The sequence below is a fragment of the Microtus oregoni genome, unplaced genomic scaffold (assembly GCF_018167655.1).
Source record: "Microtus oregoni isolate MIOR12 unplaced genomic scaffold, Mior012 000074F_000, whole genome shotgun sequence".
NCBI lineage: Eukaryota > Metazoa > Chordata > Mammalia > Rodentia > Cricetidae > Microtus > Microtus oregoni.
Window position 1 is genome coordinate 2,726,167 of NW_024543987.1, and position 24,012 is coordinate 2,750,178.

Genomic DNA, 24,012 nt, shown 5'->3' on the forward strand with positions numbered 1-24,012 from the left:
AAGGTTATTTTTGTCTGCATGTATGCACATGTGTGGACTTGGTGCTCATGGAGGTCAGAACAGTGTGTCAGATCCACTGGACCTGGAGTTACAGCTGTTAACCCCTATGTGGGTGCTGGGAATTGAACCTGACTCTCCTGCAAGAGCAGTATAATGTTCTTAACCACTGAGCCATCTCGCCAGACCCCAGTTTGCCTGTATTAAGCATTTTTAGTAAATATTCAAATGATAATTCGTAAATGTAGGAAGGGATTTTCTGCAGAGAGATTTCTTTTGGGTTCTAAGTCTTGTACTGTGAGAAGTGTGTGTTCTATATGTACAGACTCTCTCCCTAATAGATGATTTGCCTTATTGCTAGGCTCTCTTGGCTATCAGAGAATTTTACTGTTCAGCCTGGATAATTAGAAAGCTTTCCTTATGCATGCACTGATATTTATATGCAAAACATTTTTTAGAGTACATGACTGTAAAACAACTCATACTTCTTCATCTGTCTACGAGTCTACATTGCATTAAGTTGTGCATCTTGGCTTCTATTTTTCTGATAGGTAAATTGATAAGGGTAAGAGGAATGAAGGGCATGGTGCACCAACACTGACCAGGCATTTCGTTCTGTAATAGCTTCCATTACCTTTTCTTCTTACCTCTTGTGCGTATTGAAGAGAGCCTCATTGATTTGCTGTAGCGAGAATGTCCTGTATGACTCAGCACAAGATCTTTACATCTTAGAACAGTTGAAAGATAGGATTTTTGACTAAGATTTTTATTTTTTTCGAGACATGGTCTCTCACTATAGTCCTGGCTATTCTGGAACTCGCTTTGTAGACCAGGCTGACCTTGAATTCAGAGATTCCCCCTCCCCCCCACTGCCTCCTGCGTTAAAGGTGTCCACTACTTCTGGCTAAGACTAAGAATTTTAAGAAGAGTTCCCAAATTGAGCCTCCAACCATAAAGTGAAGGATGGATCAAGCACTGCCACCTTCATTATCAACCTGCTTTCTTGGCACCCAGGACACCCTTATTCTGTCCCATGGTGAATCTCTCAGGAATCTAGATATGTAACTTTTTTTTTTTTTAGTTTTTTATTAAGAAAAAAAAAGTTTCCACCTCCTCCCAGCCTCCCATTTCCCTCCCCCTCCTCCCGCCCTTCTCCCCCTTCCCCCATTCCTCTCCCCCTCCCTCTCCAGTCCAAAGAGCAGTCAGGGTTCCCTGCCCTGTGGAAAGTCCACCCCCCTCTGTCCATGTCTAGGAAGGTGAACATCCAAACTGGCTAGGCTCCCACAAAGCCAGAACATGTAACTTTTTAATGTCCTTCCCATTTTCTTTAAATTGATAGTAAGCCTAATTTATAGAAATTGCCTAGGTTGAAACAAAACAAACCTTTGCTTTTTTCCTTAATTATGATAGAAATAAAAATTGATCATTAATGGTCACAATACTTTTAGGTCAAGGAATATTAAGTTTGGAGGTTTCAGCTGTAAGACAGAGTGAAGGTCATGTCTCTTGGTTTACAAACAGGACTCTGCTATACCCACACTGATAATCATTGCTTTGTTATGTCTGTGAACAGGTTCCTGGTATAAATTTACCTGTCAATCAGCTGACTTACTTCTTCGCTGCAGTCCTCATTAGTGGTGTTGTACATGAAATTGGACACGGTATAGCAGCTATTAGGTAATAAGACTTAACTTTTTCCTTTCTACTATATGCAAAGAAGCTTTTCATTTAAGAAGATTTATTCCTCAAATCTGGTATGTTTGAGGTTTTTTTTCTTTTGGTAGATATCACTCAATGTATACTTAGCATTCATTACTTGGGGTAGTGTCTCTTTTATAGAAAAAAACTAATATACTGCTGATGTGTCTTTCCAATCATGTGATCATCTGTAGTTTAAGTCTTTCTGTCTTTTGGTTTATGCCAGCATGATTATAATCTTGGTGCTTCAGGGCTTTTCGTCTAGTCTTTTTATTTAAAAATTATATTTATTTATTTATTTATTTATTGTGTATGTGTGTGCATGCATGTACATGCTGTGGCATGCTAGTGGAAATCATAGAACAACCTGTGGGAGTTACTGTTCTTCTGCCATATGGATCCCCAAATTCAAACAGTTCACAGGATTGGCAGGAACTTCCTTTATCCACAGAACCATCTTGCTAACTGGTACTCTGGTCTTCACTGAATTCACCCTCTGCCACTACTCAGTGTTTTCTGGGGTGAGGGGGTAGTCAGAAGGAGAGGTCTCTTTAACCCAGTCTGGCCTCAAACCCAGAGTCTTCGTGCCTCAGTCTCCCAAGTATTATGTAATGATAAGGTGAGCAGGCCTGCTTTTTGTCCCACCCGGCTCCCACATGGTTAGCTTTATACCTGAAATAACAACACACAAATTGTATTCTTTTAAACACTGCTTGGCCCGTTAGTTCTAGCCTCTTATTGGCTAATTCTCACATCTTGATTAACCCATTTCTAATAATCTGTGTAGCACCACGAGGTGGCGGCTTACCGGGAAAGATTCAGCATGTCTGACCATGGCGTCTGACCTCACTTCCCTTCTTCCCAGCATTCTGTTTTGTCTACTCCACCCACCTATGTTCTGACCTATCAGGCCAAGCAGTTTCTTTATTAACCAATGAAAGTAACACATACATCAGTATTAGGAAAGTAAGTATGTACATGGATCTACATTATTGGCTGAAACAGTTTCCTGTTTCCGTTCCTGCCCCATGTTGCTAGAATAAAAATCTAGAAGTGCTAGGTTTAACAATATCTAAGCCTACCTAGAAACCCAGGTGGAAGACAGAAGATGAGACCTAGGGGCTGACTTTGCGAATCATGCTGTGTTGATGTTTTTGACTACCCAAATGTGCCTTTCTATGTACATCTAAGGAATTAAAATGGGAAGAAGGCAAGGGTAGTCACTACTTCCCTGATAGCTCATGGCAAGTCCTGGCATAATCAGAAGTATGCTGACAGACAACTTTTCTCTTTTGTGTATATGGACCAGGGAAAAGACAAATCACTATTCTAGAGAAGATGAATTATTTTCCAGTTGCTTATGAATAAATCTAGCTTCTGATGATAGACATTTGTCTTAACACAGCATTTTGAGCAGATGTGCTATTCTCAACTATCATCAGAGATAGTTGCTATTTAATTTTTGCAATGGATGGCAGTTAAATGGAAACTCACAACTGGTCAAAGTACAGAGAATAAGTGACTATGGAGTGCTCATGTGTAGTGGGACATCAGATATCAGATATCACACATCCATTCCCTTGAGCCTCAGGGAAATATTGTAGAGGAGGAGCCAGGAAGATTGTAAGACCCAGAGTTTGGGAAGGAGTATTACAAACTTCCTCCAGCAAGGTCACACCTTTTCCAACAAGGTCACACCCTGTATTGCTTCTAATTATTTCAAACTTCTACTCCCTGGTTACCAAGCACTCAAATATATGAGCTTGTGGTGGCCATTCTTACTAAACCACCACACCTCTCCATGTTCAGAGTTTTAGCCAGGTTTAGTAGTAGCAACCATGAGTTCTCTTCTGTGGAACAGACCTAAATTCAACCAGAAAAGTGGTTGGTTATCCACATAACAATCTCAGTAGACTGGTTGTTGTTATAGCTCATGTGGTTTACAGCTGGGTAAGACCATTGATGATTTTTCTGCCCTAGCAGTCTGCCACTATGGACTATGAATTATTTATAAATCTCATTACTAACAAAGAGTGAATTATGTAGTTGTCTAGTACATTACTGTTAAGGTAGTGCTTTCTTCATAGTACCTGTTTGGTTCTGTGAGACTATTAAATAGATATATGACATTTTAGAAATGAAATGGCCTAAAAACTATTTCTTTTAGGGACTATCTTACTATTAACTGTTTTTAAGTGCTCAACAGAATTATACTTCCATAAATCTTAAGGATTATTTATAATAGCTAAGACAAATGTGTTTGAATCATATATTTGAGTTATATATTTCCCCTTGTCCTTCTCTGAAAATAGTTTATAAATTCCTGTCATTGATTTCTAAAAGAATTTTTAGCCGTATCTTTATATCAAATTTCAATTATATATTCAACAATAGCAAAATCCTAAACATTTAGCATTTTAAGTATATTTCAGAGTTCTCTAGAGCCTAGACCAAAACTTTATTACACTATTTTAAAGTTATGATTATTTGTTTTTATTTTATATGTTTTATTTATTCAGGGAATTATTTTTTAAAAAATTTTACGATTATATCATTATTAACTTCACAAATACTATAATATCAGTAAATTCCTTTTATGAGATTTCTTACATGTTTTCTTAGGGAACAAGTTCGATTTAATGGCTTTGGAATTTTTCTCTTCATTATTTATCCTGGAGCATTTGTTGATCTGTTAACCAACCATTTGCAACTTATATCACCAGTCCAGCAGCTAAGGATATTTTGTGCAGGTAACAAATAGATTTCATTGTTTTTTAAATGTTTATGTGTTGTTTGGGTTTTGATTTTCTGTGGTTAGTGACTTTATTGAAAGTACTCTAGTGAAAAACAACATTTGGTTAATAAATTCAGCTCCTTATTACTACCTCAAAAGCAGTTTTATTTGTTTGTTTTGTTTGTCTTTTGAGATACAATTTCACTGTGCTGAACAGCCTTGGCTGTCCTGGAACTAGTTCTGTAGATCAGGATGGCTTTGAACTCACAGAGATCCATCTGCCTCTGCCTCCTGAGTGCTGGGAATAAAGGCATGCACCACCACCGCCTGGCCAAAACCAATTTTTTAAAAACCAACATAAATTAGTAAAAATTTAAATTAAAAGCAAAGGAGAAAATTTCATGTTTACTGGAGCAAAGGAATGGTCAAAACCTAAAACAACAACTATGAAATCTACAAAGAAATGTGCAAAAGTCAAGAGAGAACAGGAAAAGTCAGTCACATGATAAATCGTAATTCAAGAATGAAGAAAAGATGGTATACAAGTATTGACGCAGAACTCTAGCACTGTCAGAGTTCAGCCAGCCAGAAATTCTGGGAAAAACAGATTCATCTCAGCTACAGGAACCCAAGGCAAATCTACCGCAATCCTACATCTCACTAAATGGAATAACTAAGGCTAAACAAGTATGGAAATAGAATTTTTGAACACACTGTGTTATAACTAACCAGTAAAATAAAGAATTGATGTGGGGGCTAACAACATTGCTCAGTGAGTAAAGATGCTTTCTGCCAAGCCAAGCCTAATGACCTCAGTTTGATTTCTGGGTCCTATTGGTAGGAACCAACATCCACAGGTTGTTTTCTGAATTCTGTGTTCATGTCATAACATGTGCTGCACAAAGTAAATAAAATATATGTTTTAAAAATGTCTTTAGGGGCTAGAGAGATGGCTTAGCAGTTAAGAGCACTTGCTACTCTTAAAGAGGACCTAGATTTGATTCTCAGCACCCACATGGTGCTTTACAGCTATCCTTAATTCCAGTTTAAGGGCTCAATGACCTGACCTCCATAGGTCACATAGGCAAAATATTCATACACTTAAAATAAATTACTCATAAAAATTAATTTTTTCTTTGAAAATTTGGAGGTAGACAAAGTAAAAGCAATAAGTCTGCATACTAATTCCCTCATTTCCTTAGTAGTGTGAATCAGATAATTGAGATAAAGTCAGAAATAGTGATTTGAGTGTAATAATATACAGTAAATGATCTGAAAAATAAATTTAAACATTTCAAGTGATCATAGGAAATGAAAGTAGATAATAGAAAAAAGTCCTTATATCATGATGAAATAAGCCAACTTTTAAAAAATGAAAATATATTATTTTTCTTTATTATTATTATTATTATAAATTAGTCCAAATAGAAATGAGATAAACTCTACTATTAAAATGTCAGGCTGAGATATAGTTTACTGGTAGGGTGCTCGCATAGCATCCATGAGGCCCTGGGTTTGATCCCCGTCACTACAAAAAAGCCCTTATTTAGATTTAAAAAGTATCTCAAGTTTGTGATGTTTAGAAAAATATGTGAATGTTACTCAAATATTGGAAAGTATATTCTATGCAAATAATAAAAAGTCACTTAGTAATAAGGAATATAATCTACTATGAGAACTAATCATCATGATTTGTATTTTATGAAATACCAAATCAGAGCACCAAACAAAATAGATAAAGTGGGACAAATATAAATATAATATATTCATCTCATGTATAAAAATAAGACCATGGAATCTCATAATTAGTTTTATAAAAATAGATAAGTTAGATTTTATGTTATGAACACAGGAGACAATTTCTTTTTAAATGCGTATTAAGTTGATAAACCAAAAAATCCATATATTCACAAGTCTCTAAAGAATAATAGTAGGAAAACAGAAATTTGTCTTAATCACACATTGGATCCATTTAATTAGAAAACATAATAACTTGATGATATTAGTTATGATTAATTATTCAAAATAATAATAATGAGATTTTACTAGAATACAGTATAAAGCATTACTAAAAGAAAAATTCAATGCCATACACAGTTCTTATAAAATTAGAAATGGAAATAAGCCTCAGTGGTTAAGAGCATTGCCTGCTCTTCCAAAGGTCCTGAGTTCAATTCCCGGCAACCACGTGGTGGCTCACAGCCATCTGTAATGAGATCTGGTGCCCTCTTCTGGCATACAAGCATACATGGAAGGAATGTTGTATACATAATAAATAAATAAAATAAATATTTAAAAAAAAGAAATGGAAATAAGCCAGACAATCAGCTTAAGAAATATGAAGACAAGTATAAAATAGTTAAGAAATAGCAGGATAGGGCCTAGACAGATGACTCAGAAGTTAAGAGGACTTGCTGCTCTTGCAGAGGACTTAGCTAGCTTAGGACTTAGTTCCCAGCACCCACATGGTGGTTTACAACCATCTCTAACTCTAGGGCCTGATGTGGGAGTGTCATATATCAATCTGTTGATTTCATTGGTTAAGCAATAAAGAAACTGCTTGGCCCTCATAGGTTAAAAAATAGGTGGGAGGAGTAAACAGAACAGAATGCTGGGAGGAAGAGGAAGTGAGCTCAGACTCGACAGCTCTGCTCTCTGGAGCAGAGACGCCATGCTCCCCTCTCCTGTGCTGACGCGGGGATATCTCTGCTCTCTGAGTCAGACGCGATGAAGCTCCGACCCAGGATGGACGTAGGCTAGAATCTCCCTGGTAAGCCACCTCGTGGGCTACAGCAGATTATTAGAAATGGGCTAGTCCAGGTGCGAGAATTAGCCTAGAAGAGGCTAGATAGAAATGGGCCAAGCAGTGTTTAAATGAATACAGTTTCCGTGTAATTATTTCAGGTAAAGCTAGCCTTGCGGGCAGTGGGGTGCCTCATCGCTCTTATTACAACAAGGGCCAGACAATCTGATGAGCTCTTTAAACTTCACAGACACCAGATATGCATGTGGTGCATGTACATACATAAAGGGAAAATAATCACACACATAAACTAAAGAAATAATGGGGTAACTAATGATATAATCAAAAATAAGAAATTACAGAAGAATCAGAGTGTTAAATCCAAGAGCTATTCTAGAAAAATAAATAAAACATTAAGCTACAGGGAGAAAGCTATTGACAGAACCTGTATTCAGATTGGTGAATAATATCTGATACACAGAATATTTTATCATTTTAGTGTTTTTTGTTCATCTCTGAAAAAGTTTTCAGAAAACTGAAGAATTACAAGAATTTGAAAATAGCTGAAGTTAACGAAACAGGTTAATAATTACAAGAGAAGAAATTAGAAAAGTTGGTAAAGATTTTCCCTTAAAGTTTTATAGGTAGAATAATAAGATCCTGAATAAATTTTTCTAATAAAAGATTATAAAGTGAGATGATGTATGCCATAGTAGTCAAAAAATGTATCGTATTAACTACATTTTAAGCATAAAACAATTCCAGAATGTCATGATAGTCCTTTTCTTTTGATATTATAGCAGTTATAATACATAGTAAATGATGTTTATTTATAGAGTAAAGATTAAATCACTAGTAATGTTTATATTGAGACAAATATTTAGATATACACAACATTAGTTAGTATGTATTTTTTAAAGTTAACTTTCCAAAGTATTATCATAATTCAAAAGTTAAAGTGGCATGCATAGCATAAAGTTAACTTTCCAAAGTATTATCATAATTCAAAAGTTAAAGTGGTATGCATAGCACTCAGCAAATATTTTCAAAATAGTTCAAACATGCTTTGTAGTTTTCTCTACAATTTTCATTCCATATATATGCAATTTTTAGAAATAGTGTCAAAAATGAAAAGAAAATTTAGCATAAAAATTTTCAGATTGTATACAGAAGGAAACTAAGTTTTTCAATTGTTTTGATTGTTGTAGTTGGATTTTTGTGGAGGGTTTGGGGGTTTTGTTTGTTCTTTGAGATATGGTCTTATTGTGTAGTACAGGCTGAATACCAGTTCTTGCCTCCAGCTTCAGAGAGTTGAGAGTGGAGGTATATGCCTTGCAGAAACTGGGTTTTTGTTTTGTTAAGCAAATACAGCACTGGTAGATGTGTGTGTGTGTGTGTGTGTGTGTGTGTGTGTGTGGTAGAGCACAAAATGTGTTAGATTTCAAGAAGGCAAGTAAAGTCATACTTAGTAAAATGAGTAGTTGCATGTTTCACATATTTATTAAATTTATTAAAGGACAAAGCCTGGTGGTTGTGGCGCACAGCTTTAATCCCAGCATTCGGTAGGCAGAGGCGGGCAGATCTCTGAGTTTGAGGTCAGCCTGGTCTACAAAGTAAGTTCCAGGACAGCCAGGACCACACAGAGAAACCCTGACTTGAAAAACTAACTAACTAAATACACACACATACACATATATATGTATGTATGTATGTATGAACACATACATAATTTTTTTATGTATAAACATATATATAAAATGACAAGATAATCAACTATTCCTGATGACATGTATATTAGTAAGTTTTATGGTTAGATAAGGGGAAATAAATAATTATAAAGGGGCTGAGGCTCAGTGGTAGGGTGCTTGTATAACATACACACACAAAGTGTAAAATTAAAATAGAATAGACATTTTCTAGATCTGATACAAGCCTGGCTGAGAGAAGGTAAGAAAATCACCTGAAATAAAATAAGGAAACCAGTAAAGAACCTAGAGAGGAAAATTATTTTCAGTCAAATAATTAGATAGGACAGCAGGAAAGCCAATGCAGGTTCCATAGGGCACCAGAAAGTTGAACGAGCTTTAGGTATACGCAGAAGATGCTTGCTGGATGGTCTGTCTCAGTGCAATGACGCATCCAGTGGCGCGTCTTAGTGATGTGTGCAGTGACGTGTCCTACGCATGCGCATGCATCTGCCCGGAAACAGCACTTAACGCCTCAGACGACGACCAGCTCTTCTCCGAAGCGCACGCTTTTCGTCGAGCTCTCGGGTTTGTTTAATTTTGTATTTTGTCATTGTTCTGTTGTTGTTTTGTCATTGTTGTCGTTGTTTCTAAGCACGCAAGTGCGTGCTTTTCTTCCCTGATATTTTTTCTACTCCACAGCCATCTCCCATCTGCTTGCTACCCAGTCCTGCTACGTGGGTCTCAGCCATGGCCTCAGAGAATCTTCTCTGTATCACCACAGAAAATTCAGAGATTCCCACTGATTTTGTAGACCTGGAGCCACTTAATGTCGAAGCGGTTTCTGGAAGAACCAGCTCATTCCCAACCATCGAAGTGTATGAAGACGCAGGTGTCGATTGGGCGCATGGTGGCCACTACCACTCTCCTTTTATTGCTCTGCAGCCTCTTGAGGGCAGCACCCTGAGTAATGGGGAGCACGATCAGGATATGATCATCATCGAGACACGAGAGGAGGTGGTGGACTTCCAGGACTCAGACAACCTGCTATTCAGTGCTGAATTCGAAAGCCAAATGGTTGTTCCAGGTGTTGATAAAGATGACTGTCTCCAGCCGACCAGTGCCTCCTTGTCAGGCTTCGCGGCGGCAGAGAATGGTCAAGGTGAGCTCACCTGCTATGAAGGGAATCTCTGTAATTTGACGACCATTATCGAGGCTGGCGTAGAAGGTGTGAGCCCTGACCTTGGCGACAGACAATGGCAGCAGAAGCAGGCGGAAATTGAAGCTCTTGAGGGAGCCTCTACTGCGTGGGAGGCTAACGGACAAAAAAATCCCGTGCCGAAAAGGCAGGCTGACGACAACTCACCTCCTGATTACTCTGAGTATATGACGGGAAAAAAATTTCCTCCTGAAGGAATACCTGGCATTGACCTGTCCGATCCGAAACAGCTGGCAGAATTTACAAGCATGAAACCCAAAAAGCCCAAAGGAGACTATCCAAGACCTATAGTTTGCTCTCATATAGGCTGCGGGAAGATGTTCAAGGATAACTCCGCTATGAAAAAGCACTTAAACATCCATGGGCCTCGAGTGCATGTCTGTACAGAATGTGGCAAAGCTTTTGTTGAGAGTTCGAAGCTGAAACGTCATCATCTGGTTCACATTGGAGAGAAGCCCTACCAGTGTACCTTTGAAGGCTGTGGAAGACGCTTTTCCCTGGATTTCAATCTGCGCACTCATGTCCGAATTCATACCGGAGACAAGCCGTTTGTGTGCCCATTTGATGGCTGCAGCAGGAAGTTTGCTCAGTCGACCAACTTGAAATCGCATCTCTTAACACATGTTAAGAACAAGTAAAAAGAAGTGAGAAGATCCTTCTGAAGCCTGGGGAGTATTTTACAGTGATGTGCCTGGGAATAAGATGCCTCTCATTTCAGTAGTTTCTAGGAAAGTTATTGCAAATGAATTCTACAGATCTGAGGTTTATCTTTTGATACAATAAAAGTTAAAAGTTTTATGTTGATTAGATGCCCTATTTGTGCTGCAGTGAAGTTTTGTTAAGTTTGGTTTCAACAGGCTAGACTAACCTCACATTGATGCCATGTGTTTTGTACTAATATACTTTTTGAAGCTTGGTTTCAACAAGAGACTAATTCACGAACCTCATATTGTTGCTAAAGATGACCTGTGTTTTTTTGCTGGAGTTTTTGGTTTCAATAGGACACTAAATAATGAACTTCATATTGTTAAAATATCCTATCTTCTGCAGTAGTATTTTTATGAAACTGGTTTCAGCAAGATACTAATTCACAAACCAGATATGCTAAAGTGACCGGTTTTAGTCCACAGTGGTGTTTTTATGAAACTCGCTTTCAACAGGAGACTAACTCATGAACCACTTTGTTTCTAAAGATGGCCTGTGTTATTTTGCTTTGAAGTGTTTAGAGAAGCTTGATTTCAACATAGAATAAATCACAAACCTCATTGTTGCTAAGATGCTCTGTGTTTTCTGCGAGGTGATTTTTTTCTTTTGCATTTTGGTTTCAACAGGACGCTATATCATAAACCTCATATTGCTAAGGTATCCTGTCTTCCTCTGATGTGTTTTTATAAAGTTTGAACAAGAGACGGTTTCATATGCTAAAATGACTGCTTTATTCTGTGGTGGTGTTTTTATGAAACTTGCTAATTCATGATCCTCATATTGCTAAGGTGTCCTGAATTCTACAGCAGTGTTATTTGTAAAGTTGGTTTTGACAGGATAATAATTCATGAACCTCACAACATATGCCCTGTTTTGTTCTGTAGTGGTGTTTTTGTGAAGTTTGGTTTCAACAGGCAACTAATTCACAAGCCTCATATTCTCGATAAGTGGCCTGTCTTATTTTGAAGTCGTGCTTTTGTGAAGTTTGGTTTTGGCAGGAGAATCACACATGAAATTCCTGTCAAATTATACTGTGTTAAAAATGGGACTTTTGCATTCTTATGAATATGAAGTTTACTTACTAATATTTTTTAATTATGTGTTCTAAGTGCTCATGTTTACTTTTAGGAATATGCTTAGTAATTGTATATATGTTTTCTGTGGAGTTGATGTTTGTAAAATATAGTCTTTAAAGCATGGGCAGTTTTGTACATACATATTCTGTTAAATGTTATAGGTTTGTTTGCTGTCTTAATTTTGCCAGTATTCCTTGATGTGAAGACATTTTTTGTAAATTTCTTTTACCTGTATTATACAGTGTAGAATATTAGATGATTTAATCATATTAGCCAATTTAAGCACCTTTTAATCACTTTATGCCTTCCCCTCATACTGCCTAAGGTGCTGTTGTTGAGTATAATTTCCTTGATCAGTTAAGAATAGTGTTTGATTTAATAATATTTTGTCTTCAAATTGATTTCATGTTTGGTGTGTACTTTTGTGTGATAGAAAAAGCAAAAATAAAGTAACTGTTTGGAGCATTAAAAACATCTTGCTTGTGTGAATACGTTAGCTAGAAAATAAGGAAAGAGGAAAGTGTTGCTGGTGTCAGGTCAGTAACAATCAGTAATAGTAATTCTAACAGAACATCTGGTAGTGCACAGAACAGTGACAAAAATTATTTAGCCAAACTGTGTTTTGTGTCACTATTAAAAAACTGTGCTCTTGCGAAAGCAAAAGTGGTAAGAAGTATTTCGGAAGTATATTAATAAACAAAGCATTAGCGGCCAAGAGTTTGTTTAGATGAGTGACACGTGTCTGCTCCACACACATACATCCGTGTTCGCCTAGCCATCGTTGGCGAATTCAGAATTTAGAGGGTAATAGTACCAACTGCAAGCTTGAAAGACAATTGAGAAGTACCCATAAAGTCGAAACCAGTGCTGTCATGTGACCCCACATTTGTTCACTTGTCCATTCCTGTTTCATTTACTAGCGACAGGGCAGTATTATGAATTAGTTTGTTCAGAGAAAATGCTAGTGTGTGAAATAAAGAGGAATAAAGAGGGGATTTCCTTGGTTTTGATTGTTCTGGTTTTTTTTTTTGTTTGTTTGTTTTTTTTTTTTTAGTTTTTTGAGACAGGGTTTCTCTGTAGCTTTGGAGCCTGTCCTGGCTCTAGCTCTTGTAGACCAAGCTGGCCTCGAACTCACAGAGATCCTCCTGCCTCTGCTTCCTGAGTGCTGGGATTAAAGGCGTGCACCACCACTGCCCGGCTCTGTTTGTTTTTTAGACAAGATCTTGCTCTGTAGTCCAGGCTGCCTTGAATTTTCACAATGTAGTCCTCGCTGGCCTGTAACTTACAGCAGTTCTGCCTTAGCTTCCCAAAGGCTGAGATTATAGGCATAACCCTCCAGGTTTAGATTGATTTATCTTTATTTTTTAATATTCTGTTTGTTTGATGAGGTTAGGAAAGAGGTGGGTGTGGCCAGGTTCTTGCTGTGACCTACATTTGAAGATCAGAAGACAACTTAAAGGAATCTGCTCTGTGGGACCTGGGAATGGAACTCAGGTCATCAGGCGTGGCAGCAAGAACCCTTACCAATCTAGTAATAGCATGGCCCTTTTTATTTGCTTTTGTTTTTGATGAAGCTTTGAAAGTATTATAAAAAAGCATGAGTATATTATTAAAAGTGGGAAAGACTTATTATAACAGAGCTGACTGAACATATTGGGGTTTCTATTTGTTTGGGGTGTTGTTGTTGCTATAGTTTATTGGTCCAGGCTTTGTTACCCTATGTAGCCCAGGTTGGTCTCACTCATGAGCTGCCCCCACCCCCCCCCACTCCGTGAACTGTTACATATTATTCTGTTTGTACAAAAAATAAGAATTCGTCGCATTAAAAATTAATTTACACTTAAAATAGGATGAGGTGGAATTCCCCCCTTTTTATATGTTTCTAGAGCTACTAAAAAACTGTATTTACGAAATAGTTGATAAAAATATTCCTCAGGAAAGCCGGACTGGGTGGTGGTGGGACACACCTGTTAATCCCAGCACTAGGGAAGCACAGGCAGGCTAATCTCTTGAGTTCGATGCCAGCCTGGTCTACACAGTGAGTTCCAGGACAGCCAGGGTTGTTACACAGAGAAACCCTGTCTCGGAAAAAAAAATCCTCTGGATTGTATGAGTGAGATAGCCATGAAGCATGCATGCTTAGTCGGACTTTCTTATTTCAGAGTCTGGACTCTTGTTTTGGTCTCGGTTGTTTTCCTGCAGGTAGATCTTTAGTTTCGTGGTTTAATTTGTCCTTTTCTCTCCTCTTTTGTTTGAATTTTTTTTTTTTTTTTGTCTAATAAAGCATTACGGTCCCCCTCCCCAACCCCTATCCTTTGAGGCCTATTTTAGCTCTTAACTGAAGCCCTGTGGAACAATACTTGGGTACTTTGTCTCAGCTGCTGGGCCACCTTCCTAGGCCCCGCCCCCTAAAGCCCGCCTTCCTAGGCCCCGCCCCCTAAAGCCAGCCTTCCGAGAGCCCGCCTTCCTGGCCCCGCCCCCTAAAGCCCGCCTTCCTAGGCCCCGCCCCCTAAAGCCTGCCTTCGTAGGCCCAGCTCTTCACAGCTCTTGCACATGCATCCTTGGATATACAAACAGTAAAAAAACATGCTGTTTATCACGATGCTGTTAAAACATCGTGATCTTTAATAGGTAGGTTTATATGGTGAAATGGCTAGGCCTTAAAATCACGTTCGCTTCTAGATAACCTGAGTTCAGTTCCCAGCAGCTTGCAACCGCTTATAGCTTCAGCTTCAGGGGATCTTATATATCTGGCTTCCACAAGTTCACACACATACAATAATTTAAAGACGTGGGGGGTTGAGACAGGGATTCTCATTGTAACAGTCCTGGCTGTCCTGGAATTGTCTGTAAACCAGGCTGGCCTTGAACTCACAGAGATCTAGATCTGCCTGCCTCTGCCTTCCAAGTGCTGGGATTAAAGGTGTGCGCCACCACCGCCCCACTAATTAAAATATTTTCAATGATGAGTTTATAATATTTTCTTTTGTACCAAATCTAAGACATAAAATCAATGATACTGCTATAATTTGGTATTTTTCCATATTTGCTAACCATATTTAATAAATAATTTTATACTGAGGTGTTGAGACAATTTGGCATTTGCTGCCAAGTGTCATGACGTGAGTTCAGTCACCAGGCCTCACATGTTAGAAGGCAAAACCGTCAACAAATTGTACTTTGACTCCCATGTGAAGGTATAGTGTAGCACACATGAGCAAGCACATGCACTAAAATAACAACTAAAATAATATAATTTAAATTTTTTAAAAAATATTTATTTATTTATTATGTATACAATATTCTGTCTGTGTGTATGCCTGCAGGCCAGAAGAGGGCACCAGACCTCATTACAGATGGTTGTGAGCCACCATGTGGTTGCTGGGAATTGAACTCAGGACCTTTGGAAGAGCAGGCAATGCTCTTAACCTCTGAGCCATCTCTCCAGCCCCTAATTTAAAATTTTTAAATTGATACGTTTTAAAAAAAAATCTTTAAAATTAGTGTGTGTGTGTGTGTGTGTGTGTGTGTGTGTGTGTGTGTGTGTGAGCGTGCGGGCACTTGTATGTGTGTATGGTATATGCAATGTATATACAGGTACACTGACCTAAGCATGCATTTGTGGAGGCCAAGAATGATGTCCACACCTTCCCCCACCCCCCAAAATTTGGGGAGACAGTATTTCTCACAGAACCTAGAGCTCATGGCCAGTGAGCCCCCAGGATCTGCTGTCTTCACTCCAGCTGCTGAAATTACAGATAGGTACCTCTGTGCTCCACCCTTATGCTGATTCTAGGGGTCTCGGTTCAGATTCCTATGTTTGCACAGCATGTGTTTTACCTACTGAACCATTTCCCTAGTCCTAAGAATTTTGCTTTCTAATTTCACCCTGACTTTCATTTGTGTATGTTTGGGGTTATCAAAGAACATGGACATGTTTAAATTAAGGGTGTGTATATTTATTCTATAAAGACGGCATAGTTAGAAGGTTTTTGTTGTATTTTTATTAAACCATAATCTCATACAGCCTTCAGAATTATAGCATGTACACTTCAGATTTTAGTATCTGAAATGAAGGCAGACTTAGTAAGCATCTATCTGCTTAACAGTTAATAGAACCCTCTGCCTCGCAACCCTGTTCTGTTTATAATCTTATTAGAATGGCATGTGTTACAAAGTCCAGCAAACTGTTATTCTTGCTACTGTTGAACTTATTACTTTTATTCTCTCTCTTTTCAGGTATATGGCATAATTTTGTCCTTGCTCTCCTTGGTATTTTAGCTCTTCTTCTACTCCCAGTAATTCTCTTACCATTTTACTACACTGGAGTTGGGGTACTTATCACTGAAGTTGCAGAGGTAAATAATGGATTGCCTAGGGTGTCCTCTCACCAGATGCTCTGTTGTAATTCTTAAAATATTGTCAAATGCTAACATGGTGTTGGGAAATAAATTGGATTTTTTTTTTAATGTCATGAAAATTGTTTTTCGTTCTGAGCTAAAGAGGTAATATCAAGATTTTGTATGTGGTTTATTGATAAAAATGCTTTATCTTTATTATTTTTATATTTCTGCTTTCCAATACTACTAAGAAGAATAATTAAACCTAGGTTACCCAGGCAAAACATTTTGTAGGAGTATTTTAAATTGTTTTTACTGAGCTATATATTTTGCTCCTCTCCCCTCCTTTTCTTCCCTCCCCTTCTCATTTTGTAGGAGTTTTAAGTTAACTGCTAATTCTGTGTTTTAGTAGCTACTATGATGCTGTCAAGACTTTATCTTTTCAAGAGGAAAATTGCCTTTGTCTGTATATTTGGGGATGTGATTCTATAAAGACTTATCCTGTGGTTTTGTTCACTAAGGATGTAAGAGTTTCTCTTGAATTTATAAAAATTTTATTTATGTTTATATATGCTACACATACGTGAGTGCCAGTAAAGGCCTTTTAGAAGATGGTGTTTGGTCTCCTGCGTCTGGAGTTAGAGGTGGCTGTAAGCTACCTGATGTAGATGCTGGGAACTGAACTCAGGTCCTCTGAAAGAGCAACAGTACCTACAAAGTCTAGAAGAGTGTCTTGGATTCCCTGGAGCTGGAGTTAGAGCTCCTTGAGAGCTACCTTACATGGGTACTGGGAACCGAACTCAGGTCCTTTGGAAGAACAGCTTAACTGCTGAGCCATCTCTCTTGAATTTTAATTAGCTGGTATTTTGTATATGTTTATAATCTGTGTTCAAGTGAGTATGCGCCTGTGTGTGTGTTGATGCATATGGAGGCCAAAGGTTGACATCAGGTGTTTTCCTTAATGCTCTCCCCCTAATATGTATTTATTTATTGAGACAGGATCTCACTATATAGCCCTAGATGTCCTAAAACTCACTGTGTAGAGTGGGCTGGCCTTGAATTCATAGAGATCCTCCTGCCTCTGCCTCCTCAGAGTTGGGATTAAGGCTATACACCACCACATCGTTACCCCCTACACTTATCTTTTAAATTTTATTATTTTATATGTCTGGGAGTTTTGCCTACACAATACACACACATATGATTGTGTATATGTATACATACACACACATATACACACACACACGCCTAGGTCCCATGGAAGGCAGAAAAGAGTTTTGGATGCCCTGGAACTAGAATTACAAGTAATTGTGAGCCACTTTGTGGGTGCTGGGAGTCAAACCCTGGGTTTCCTGGAAGAATAGCCAGTGCTTCCACCAATAAGCCATCTCTCTAGCTCTCCTTCTTAATTTTTGAGACAGGGTTTCTCACTGAGCCTGGAGCTTACCCACTTAACTATGCTAGCTGGCCGGCAAGCCAGACTTAAGCCACTATATCTTTGTGTGTGTGTGTGTGTGGGGGGGTTGCTGGGGCTCCAGACTCAGGTCTTCACGTTTGCACAGCAAGCACTTACCAACAGCTGCCTCCCCAGCTTCTGTTCTGTTCATTATAGGTTTTGTTGTTGTTTATCCCCAGAAGGTGTGCACAGATTTATTTTTCTTTTTTAAAATTTCTTGAATTTGAGACAGAGTCTGACTGTGTAGCCCTGGCAGCCTCAGACTCTGTTTCCCCAGTGTACCGCCACACCCAGCTTATTTATTTGTTTTTAGAATTACATAATTTGTTTATTAAGTACACATTTATTCTGTTTCGCCTCTTTTTAATTTAAAAATAGTATTCTCTGACAAGTTCATATAATGTATTTGGGTCATATTCACTGCTCCCCTTACCTCTTCTCACATCTACCCCCACCTCTCTGTCATCCCCCACAACTTCATGTCTCCTTCCCCCCACTTTAATTTGCTAACCCATGGGCTTCAGTTTGTACTGTCCTTCTCTAGCCTTCTGGATGTGGGGCCATACATTGGAGAGTGATTCGTTGTGTCTTGGCTTTTTTTATTTTTTTTTACATTAAAAAGTGTGTTTTTTTAACATTTAAATTTCATTTTATGTGCATGGGTAGGTGCTTTGTCAGTGTGTCTGTGTTCTGCTTGGATACCCACTACCCATGGAGGCCAGAAGAGTGCATTGGATCCCCTGGAACCTGGGTTTAATGACTGTCATGAGCCACTCTGTGGGTGCTGGCAATGGAAACTGCATCCTCTGGAAGAGCAGCCAGTACTCTTAACCACTGAGCCATCTCTCCAGCTGCTCACTCTTTTTGATTTTCACCTTTTTGTGCTGCTGGTAATCAAACTTAGGTCCTGGTACACACTAAGCCTATATTGTTTACCTTACTTCTTTGTTATTTTTTTTTAATTTTTCAAGACACAGTTTCTCTGTGTATCTCTGGCTATCCTGGAACTCACTCTGTAGACCACCAGGCTGGCCTCAAACTCACAAAGATCTGTTTGCCTCTGCCTCCCTCAGTGCTGGGATTAAAGTATTTTAATCTTAATCATCAATAAATAGGGATTTTAAGTTGTGAAAACTTTATAATATTGGTGAACTGGTGAATGCAATTAAAATTGTTTGACTATAAATTTTGGATTTAGAGATGGATTGTTTTATGCCATTATTCAAAATGATTATAATTTGAGGAAAGCTGTGAGCTGAATGGAAAGGAATGGGAGAGTGGAGAGGGTTGTTAGAGGGAGTTGGGGGAGCAGTGAATAGGCTCAAAATACATTCTATGAAATTCTCAAAGAACTAATAAAAATGTTAAAAAGTATTCTATTTTTAATTAGTGCAGTGTCTATTACCGTGGCTAGTTTTGATTGATTATAGCTTGCTATTATACATTGTCTGATTTGATTTTCCTTCTTTCCAAGGATTCACCAGCCATTGGACCCAGAGGCCTTTTTGTGGGAGACCTTGTCACTCATCTTCAGGATTGCCCTGTTACTAACGTACAAGATTGGAATGAATGTTTAGATAGCATTGCATATGAGCCCCAAATTGGTTACTGTATAAGTGCATCAACATTACAACAATTAAGCTTCCCAGTTAGAGGTGTGTGCATTCTTTCAATATAACATAATGTTTCAAGTACCAGTCCCTTCCGTTACTAACCCTGAGACCATATCTATTGATTTATTTTTTTCCAATTGTTTTAAAGCAAGCTATTAAAATAAATAGGCTCAAGCTAATAGATATTCTTCTTGGTATATTGGGTATTTGTTTCCTGTATTATATACTATCGAACCTATAATTTCTTTTATAATATTATATTTGACTTCTAGAACTCAAAACACTATTGTTTGGGCTGGAACAAGTGATAGAAGATTTGTTTTTGTTTTTTTGTTTTTGTTTTTGTTTTTGTTTTTGTTTTTTTGAGACAGGGTTTCTCTGTAGCCTGTTCTGGAACTAGCTCTTGTAGAACAGGCTGGCCTCCAACTCACAGAGATCCACCTGCCTCTGCTGGAATTAATGGTAGCTATTTATTATGTATACAGTGTTCTGCCTGCATGTATGACTGCAGGCCTAAAGAGGGCATAATATCTCATTACAGATGGTTGTGAGCCACCATGTGGTTGCTGGGAATTGAACTCAGGACCTGTGGAAGAGCAGCCAGTGCTCTTAACCTCTGTGCCATCTCTCTAGCCCCAATACAAGATTTGTATAATGTGTGCAATGACCTGAGTTCTATCTCTAGTACCACAGGAAAAAAGTAATTGTAAAAATGTGTAAAATCAGCTGGATGTGGTGGTGAGTGCCAGCACTCAGGAGGCAGAGGCAGGTGGATCTCAAAGAAAAGAAAAGAATCCCTTTTTTTTCTTACTAAAATATAGCTAAACAAAAGCAGTTATAGAAGTCATGTGTGGGTACTAACATGTCCAAACCTATCTGGGGTAGTGTTTTTCAGTGTGTTTTGTATAGCAGAAGTCCAGGGAAGTTGTCTTGACTTCCAAAAAGAGCTGGGAAGTAGGTTTTGTTGGCCTGTGCAACAGGTGGGAAGGCAGAAGCAAGTTTCTTCTGGGAACCTACTAAACTTAGTTAACTCAGAAAAGGTCACCTCCCAAATTCTTTCCAGATTTAATTTTTCATATATTCATGAGCCTTTTATATTTTTTTCCGAGTGATTATATTTTTATTGTTCTATACTGAGGAGAAATAATACAATCACTACTGTTTCTGATTTCAGGCTCCTTATTATGACCTTTAACAGCAAAGTGTAGTTATCTACAAATTCTTTCAAGCTGTACAAGATATTATTATTTTGTTTTTGTTTTTTATTATTATTATTTTAGTAGTAAGATCTAATTATTTTGTAGTAAGATCTAATGGTTCTCTGAATTTCCTCTGTGTCTGTGGTTATGTCCCCCTTTTCATTTCTGATCTTATTTATTTGCGTGTTCTCTCTCTGTTGTTTAATTAGTTTGGATAGGGGTTTATCGATCCTGTTGATTTTCTCCAAGAAGCAACTTTTTGTTTCATTGATTCTTTGGATTGTTTTCTGTTTTCTATTTTGTTGATTGCCGCCCTCAGTTTGATTATTTCCAGTCTTCTACTCCTCCTGGGCGAGTCTGCTTCTTTTCTTCTAAATCTTTCAGGTATGCTGTTAAGTCCCCGATGTATGCTTTCTCCGTTTTCTTTAAGTGGGCACTTAGTGCTATGAACTTTCCTCTTAGCACTACTTTCATCGTGTCCCATAGGTTTGAGTATGTTGTCCCTTTATTTTCATTAAATTCAAGGAAGACTTTAATTTCTTTCTTAATTTCTTCCTTGACCCAGGTGTGGTTCAGTAGTTGACTGTTCATTTTCCATGAGTTTGTCGGCTTTCTGGGGGTAGCATTGTTGTTGCCTTCTAACTTTAATCTGTGGTGATCTGATAAGACACAGGTGGACACTGAGATTTTTTTGTATCTGTGGAGGGTTCCTTTGTTTCCGAGTATGCGGTCAATTTTCGAGAAGGTTCCATGAGCTGCAGAGAAGAAGGTATATTCTTTCCTATTTGGTTAGAGTGTTCTATAGATGTCTGTTACGTCCATTTGCTTCATTACCTCCAATAATTCTCTTAATTCTCTATTAGGTTTCTGTCTGATTGACCTGTCCATTGGAAAGAGAGGTGTATTGAAATCTCCTACTACTAGTGTGTGTGGTTTGATGTCTGCCTTGAGTTCTAGTAATATTTCTTTTACATAAGTGGGTGCTTTTATATTAGGGGCATAGATATTCAGGATTGAGACTTCATCCTGATGAATTGTTCCTGTCACTTGTTTTCTCAAATTTTACAGTCTGGTCTTTTTCAAATTTAGAGGCTTGATTCAGGATCCTTTCCTCTCCCTCTCCTCCCTTTTCTCTGTCTCCTGGTGTCTCTGCCTCCAGCTCTCCTTCCTTCCCTCCCTTTAAAGTATTTCATAGGTAATGCTTGGTGCTTTTATTTGATATTGGTAGATGTCCAGATGTCTGGTATTCTCTTGTTCACTAATATTAAGAATTTTTTTAGTGACCAATCTGATTCTTTAAGGTTGAAACATTTGTTACAGTCCCTTACTCCCCACAGTCCCTTTTCCAAGCAGGCTGGCCTTGAACTCACAGAGATCTGCCTGCCTCTGCCTCCTGAGTCTTTTATGTCTTTAAAAAGCAGAATTTTAAACAAATATACTTCTATGTAAATAGATTCTAATAAGGACTGTGTTTCTTTTTAGCATATAAACGACTAGATGGTTCTACTGAATGCTGTAACAATCACAGCCTCACAGATGTATGTTTTTCCTACAGAAATAACTTTAATAAGCGTTTGGTAAGTTGTTCTGAAGGCAGTTCTACTTGTCTGATATAATTACTAAAATAAATAGATAAAGCTAAAGCAAAAGTTATAAAGCTTTCTCTTTTTATTCTATTTACTTTGTGTCATTTAATTAAGACCTCTGTGTTTCAGATATCACATTTTATCTGAAAATCTAAAAATCTATATTGGTATGATATCCATATAGCTAAAATGGAATATTGAAATTTAATTTATAGTAGTTGTACAATGATAGCATTCCTTTTATATGAAAGCAATTTCTAACCTGCTGGGTGACAAGAAAAACATGAAGGAATGCAACCTAGATTTTTCTTGTTAATAAATAATTTCTAATATTGATTAATATTGTATTTTTAGCATACATGTCTACCTGCCCGGAAAGCAGTTGAAGCTACTCAAGTTTGTAGAAGCAATAAAGATTGCAAAACCAGTTCAAGTTCAAGCTTCTGTATAGTACCGTCTTTGGAAACTCACACTCGATTAATAAAAGTGAAACACCCACCTCAAATTGATATGCTGTATGTAGGACACCCACTGCATCTTCATTACACAGGTGGGTCTTATTGGAATAGACTCTTAAAATATCCTTAAGATCATATATATTCTTAGTTGCAAAAACTCGATACAAATCCTTGTGTTGATTCCATTTATTATAAATTTTATCACTTATCTATCAAAATTTTATTAACTTGTTCTTAAGCATTAAGTGGAGTTAAAATAGAAGAAAAAAAGAATTAACCTATAGAGAATGACACTCTTTGCTTCCTGATGATTTTTGCCCAAGTCAGATAGATAATCTCTGATGTTTTCTGAGTTCATAAAATGTATCCAAATTCTCCAAAATGGTGGCAAGAGCTGCATGCTCTTGAGATTACCAAAATACATAAAAGTGCATGACACATAAATGCTTTTGTCTTTTGAGGCAAGGTCTCATGTAGCCAAGACTGGCCTCAAACTCCCTATGGAACTGAGGACAAAGTTGACCTCCTGATCTTTGTGTTTTTCACTTTCTGAGTGCTGGGGTTATAGTGGGTATACCACCACATCCTGTTTTATGTGGCCCTGGGCATAAAACTCTGGACTTCATACATGCTAGGCAAGCACTCTACCACCTATGCTTTATCCCCCATCCAACATGAACATCCCTTGTAGAAGGAGCTGCAGGCAGGCCTGCTTTTCATCCTGCCTACCTCCTGCACAGCTAGCTTAGCCCCGGAGATAACAAAACACAAACTGTATTCATTTAAACACTGCCTGGCCCATTATATCTAGCCTCTTCTTGGCTAACTCTCATATCTTGCTTAACCCATTTCTAATAATCTGTGTAGCACCATGAGGTGGTGTCTTACCAGGGAAAGATTCAGCATGTCTGACCTGGTGGCTGGCTCCATCGCATCTGACCTCACTTCCCTTCTTCCCAGCATTCTGTTCTGTCTACTCCACCCACCTATGTTCTGACCTATCAGGCCAAGCAGTTTATTTATTAATTAACCAATGAAAGCAACAGATAGACATATGACCTTTCCACATCAATCCCTTGCCCTTGACAACCACTAATATACTTTGTTTCTATAAATGTGCCTGTTCTATACATTTCATATAAATTGAATATTTTACAGCTGGCTTATTTCAGGTAGCATAGTGTTCTCAATGTTCATCCTTGATTGACCATATTTCCTTTATCTATTTATCAGTAGATGAATATTTGCATTTCATGCTATTCTTTAAAAGGTTTTTTTGTGTTCATTGTTTTTACTTTTAGTCAGAGACTTACTATGTAGCCTTGGCTGGCCTGCAACTTGCTACATACACCAGGCACACCTTAAACTCATAGAGATATGCCTGCCACTGTCTCCTAAATGCTGGGAGTAAAGGCAGGCACCATCTTGCACAATACTGCTTCATAGTTTTTGTTCTTTTTATTTTTCAAGAGAGGGTTTCTCTCTATAACCCTAGGTATCCTG

General features: G+C 38.0%; 1 protein-coding gene across 4 annotated transcripts in view; it reads left to right on the forward strand.

Moving 5' to 3' along the window:
* The window catches only part of LOC121441174 (membrane-bound transcription factor site-2 protease), a 43,948-nt gene that overhangs the window by 16,048 nt on the left and 3,888 nt on the right, over nucleotides 1–24,012 (forward strand). For 2 of the 4 annotated variants that reach the window (XM_041642291.1, XM_041642292.1), the window contains exons 4-9: nucleotides 1,571–1,674; nucleotides 4,318–4,445; nucleotides 16,097–16,215; nucleotides 19,128–19,308; nucleotides 21,948–22,042; nucleotides 22,406–22,601. In XM_041642291.1, the coding sequence (XP_041498225.1) occupies nucleotides 1,571–1,674; nucleotides 4,318–4,445; nucleotides 16,097–16,215; nucleotides 19,128–19,308; nucleotides 21,948–22,042; nucleotides 22,406–22,601 (823 nt within the window). Of the gene's footprint in view, nucleotides 1–1,570; nucleotides 1,675–4,317; nucleotides 4,446–9,559; nucleotides 12,312–16,096; nucleotides 16,216–19,127; nucleotides 19,309–21,947; nucleotides 22,043–22,405; nucleotides 22,602–24,012 lie in introns of those variants that run through there. The other 2 variants (XM_041642290.1, XM_041642294.1) reach the window with 2 other exon arrangements.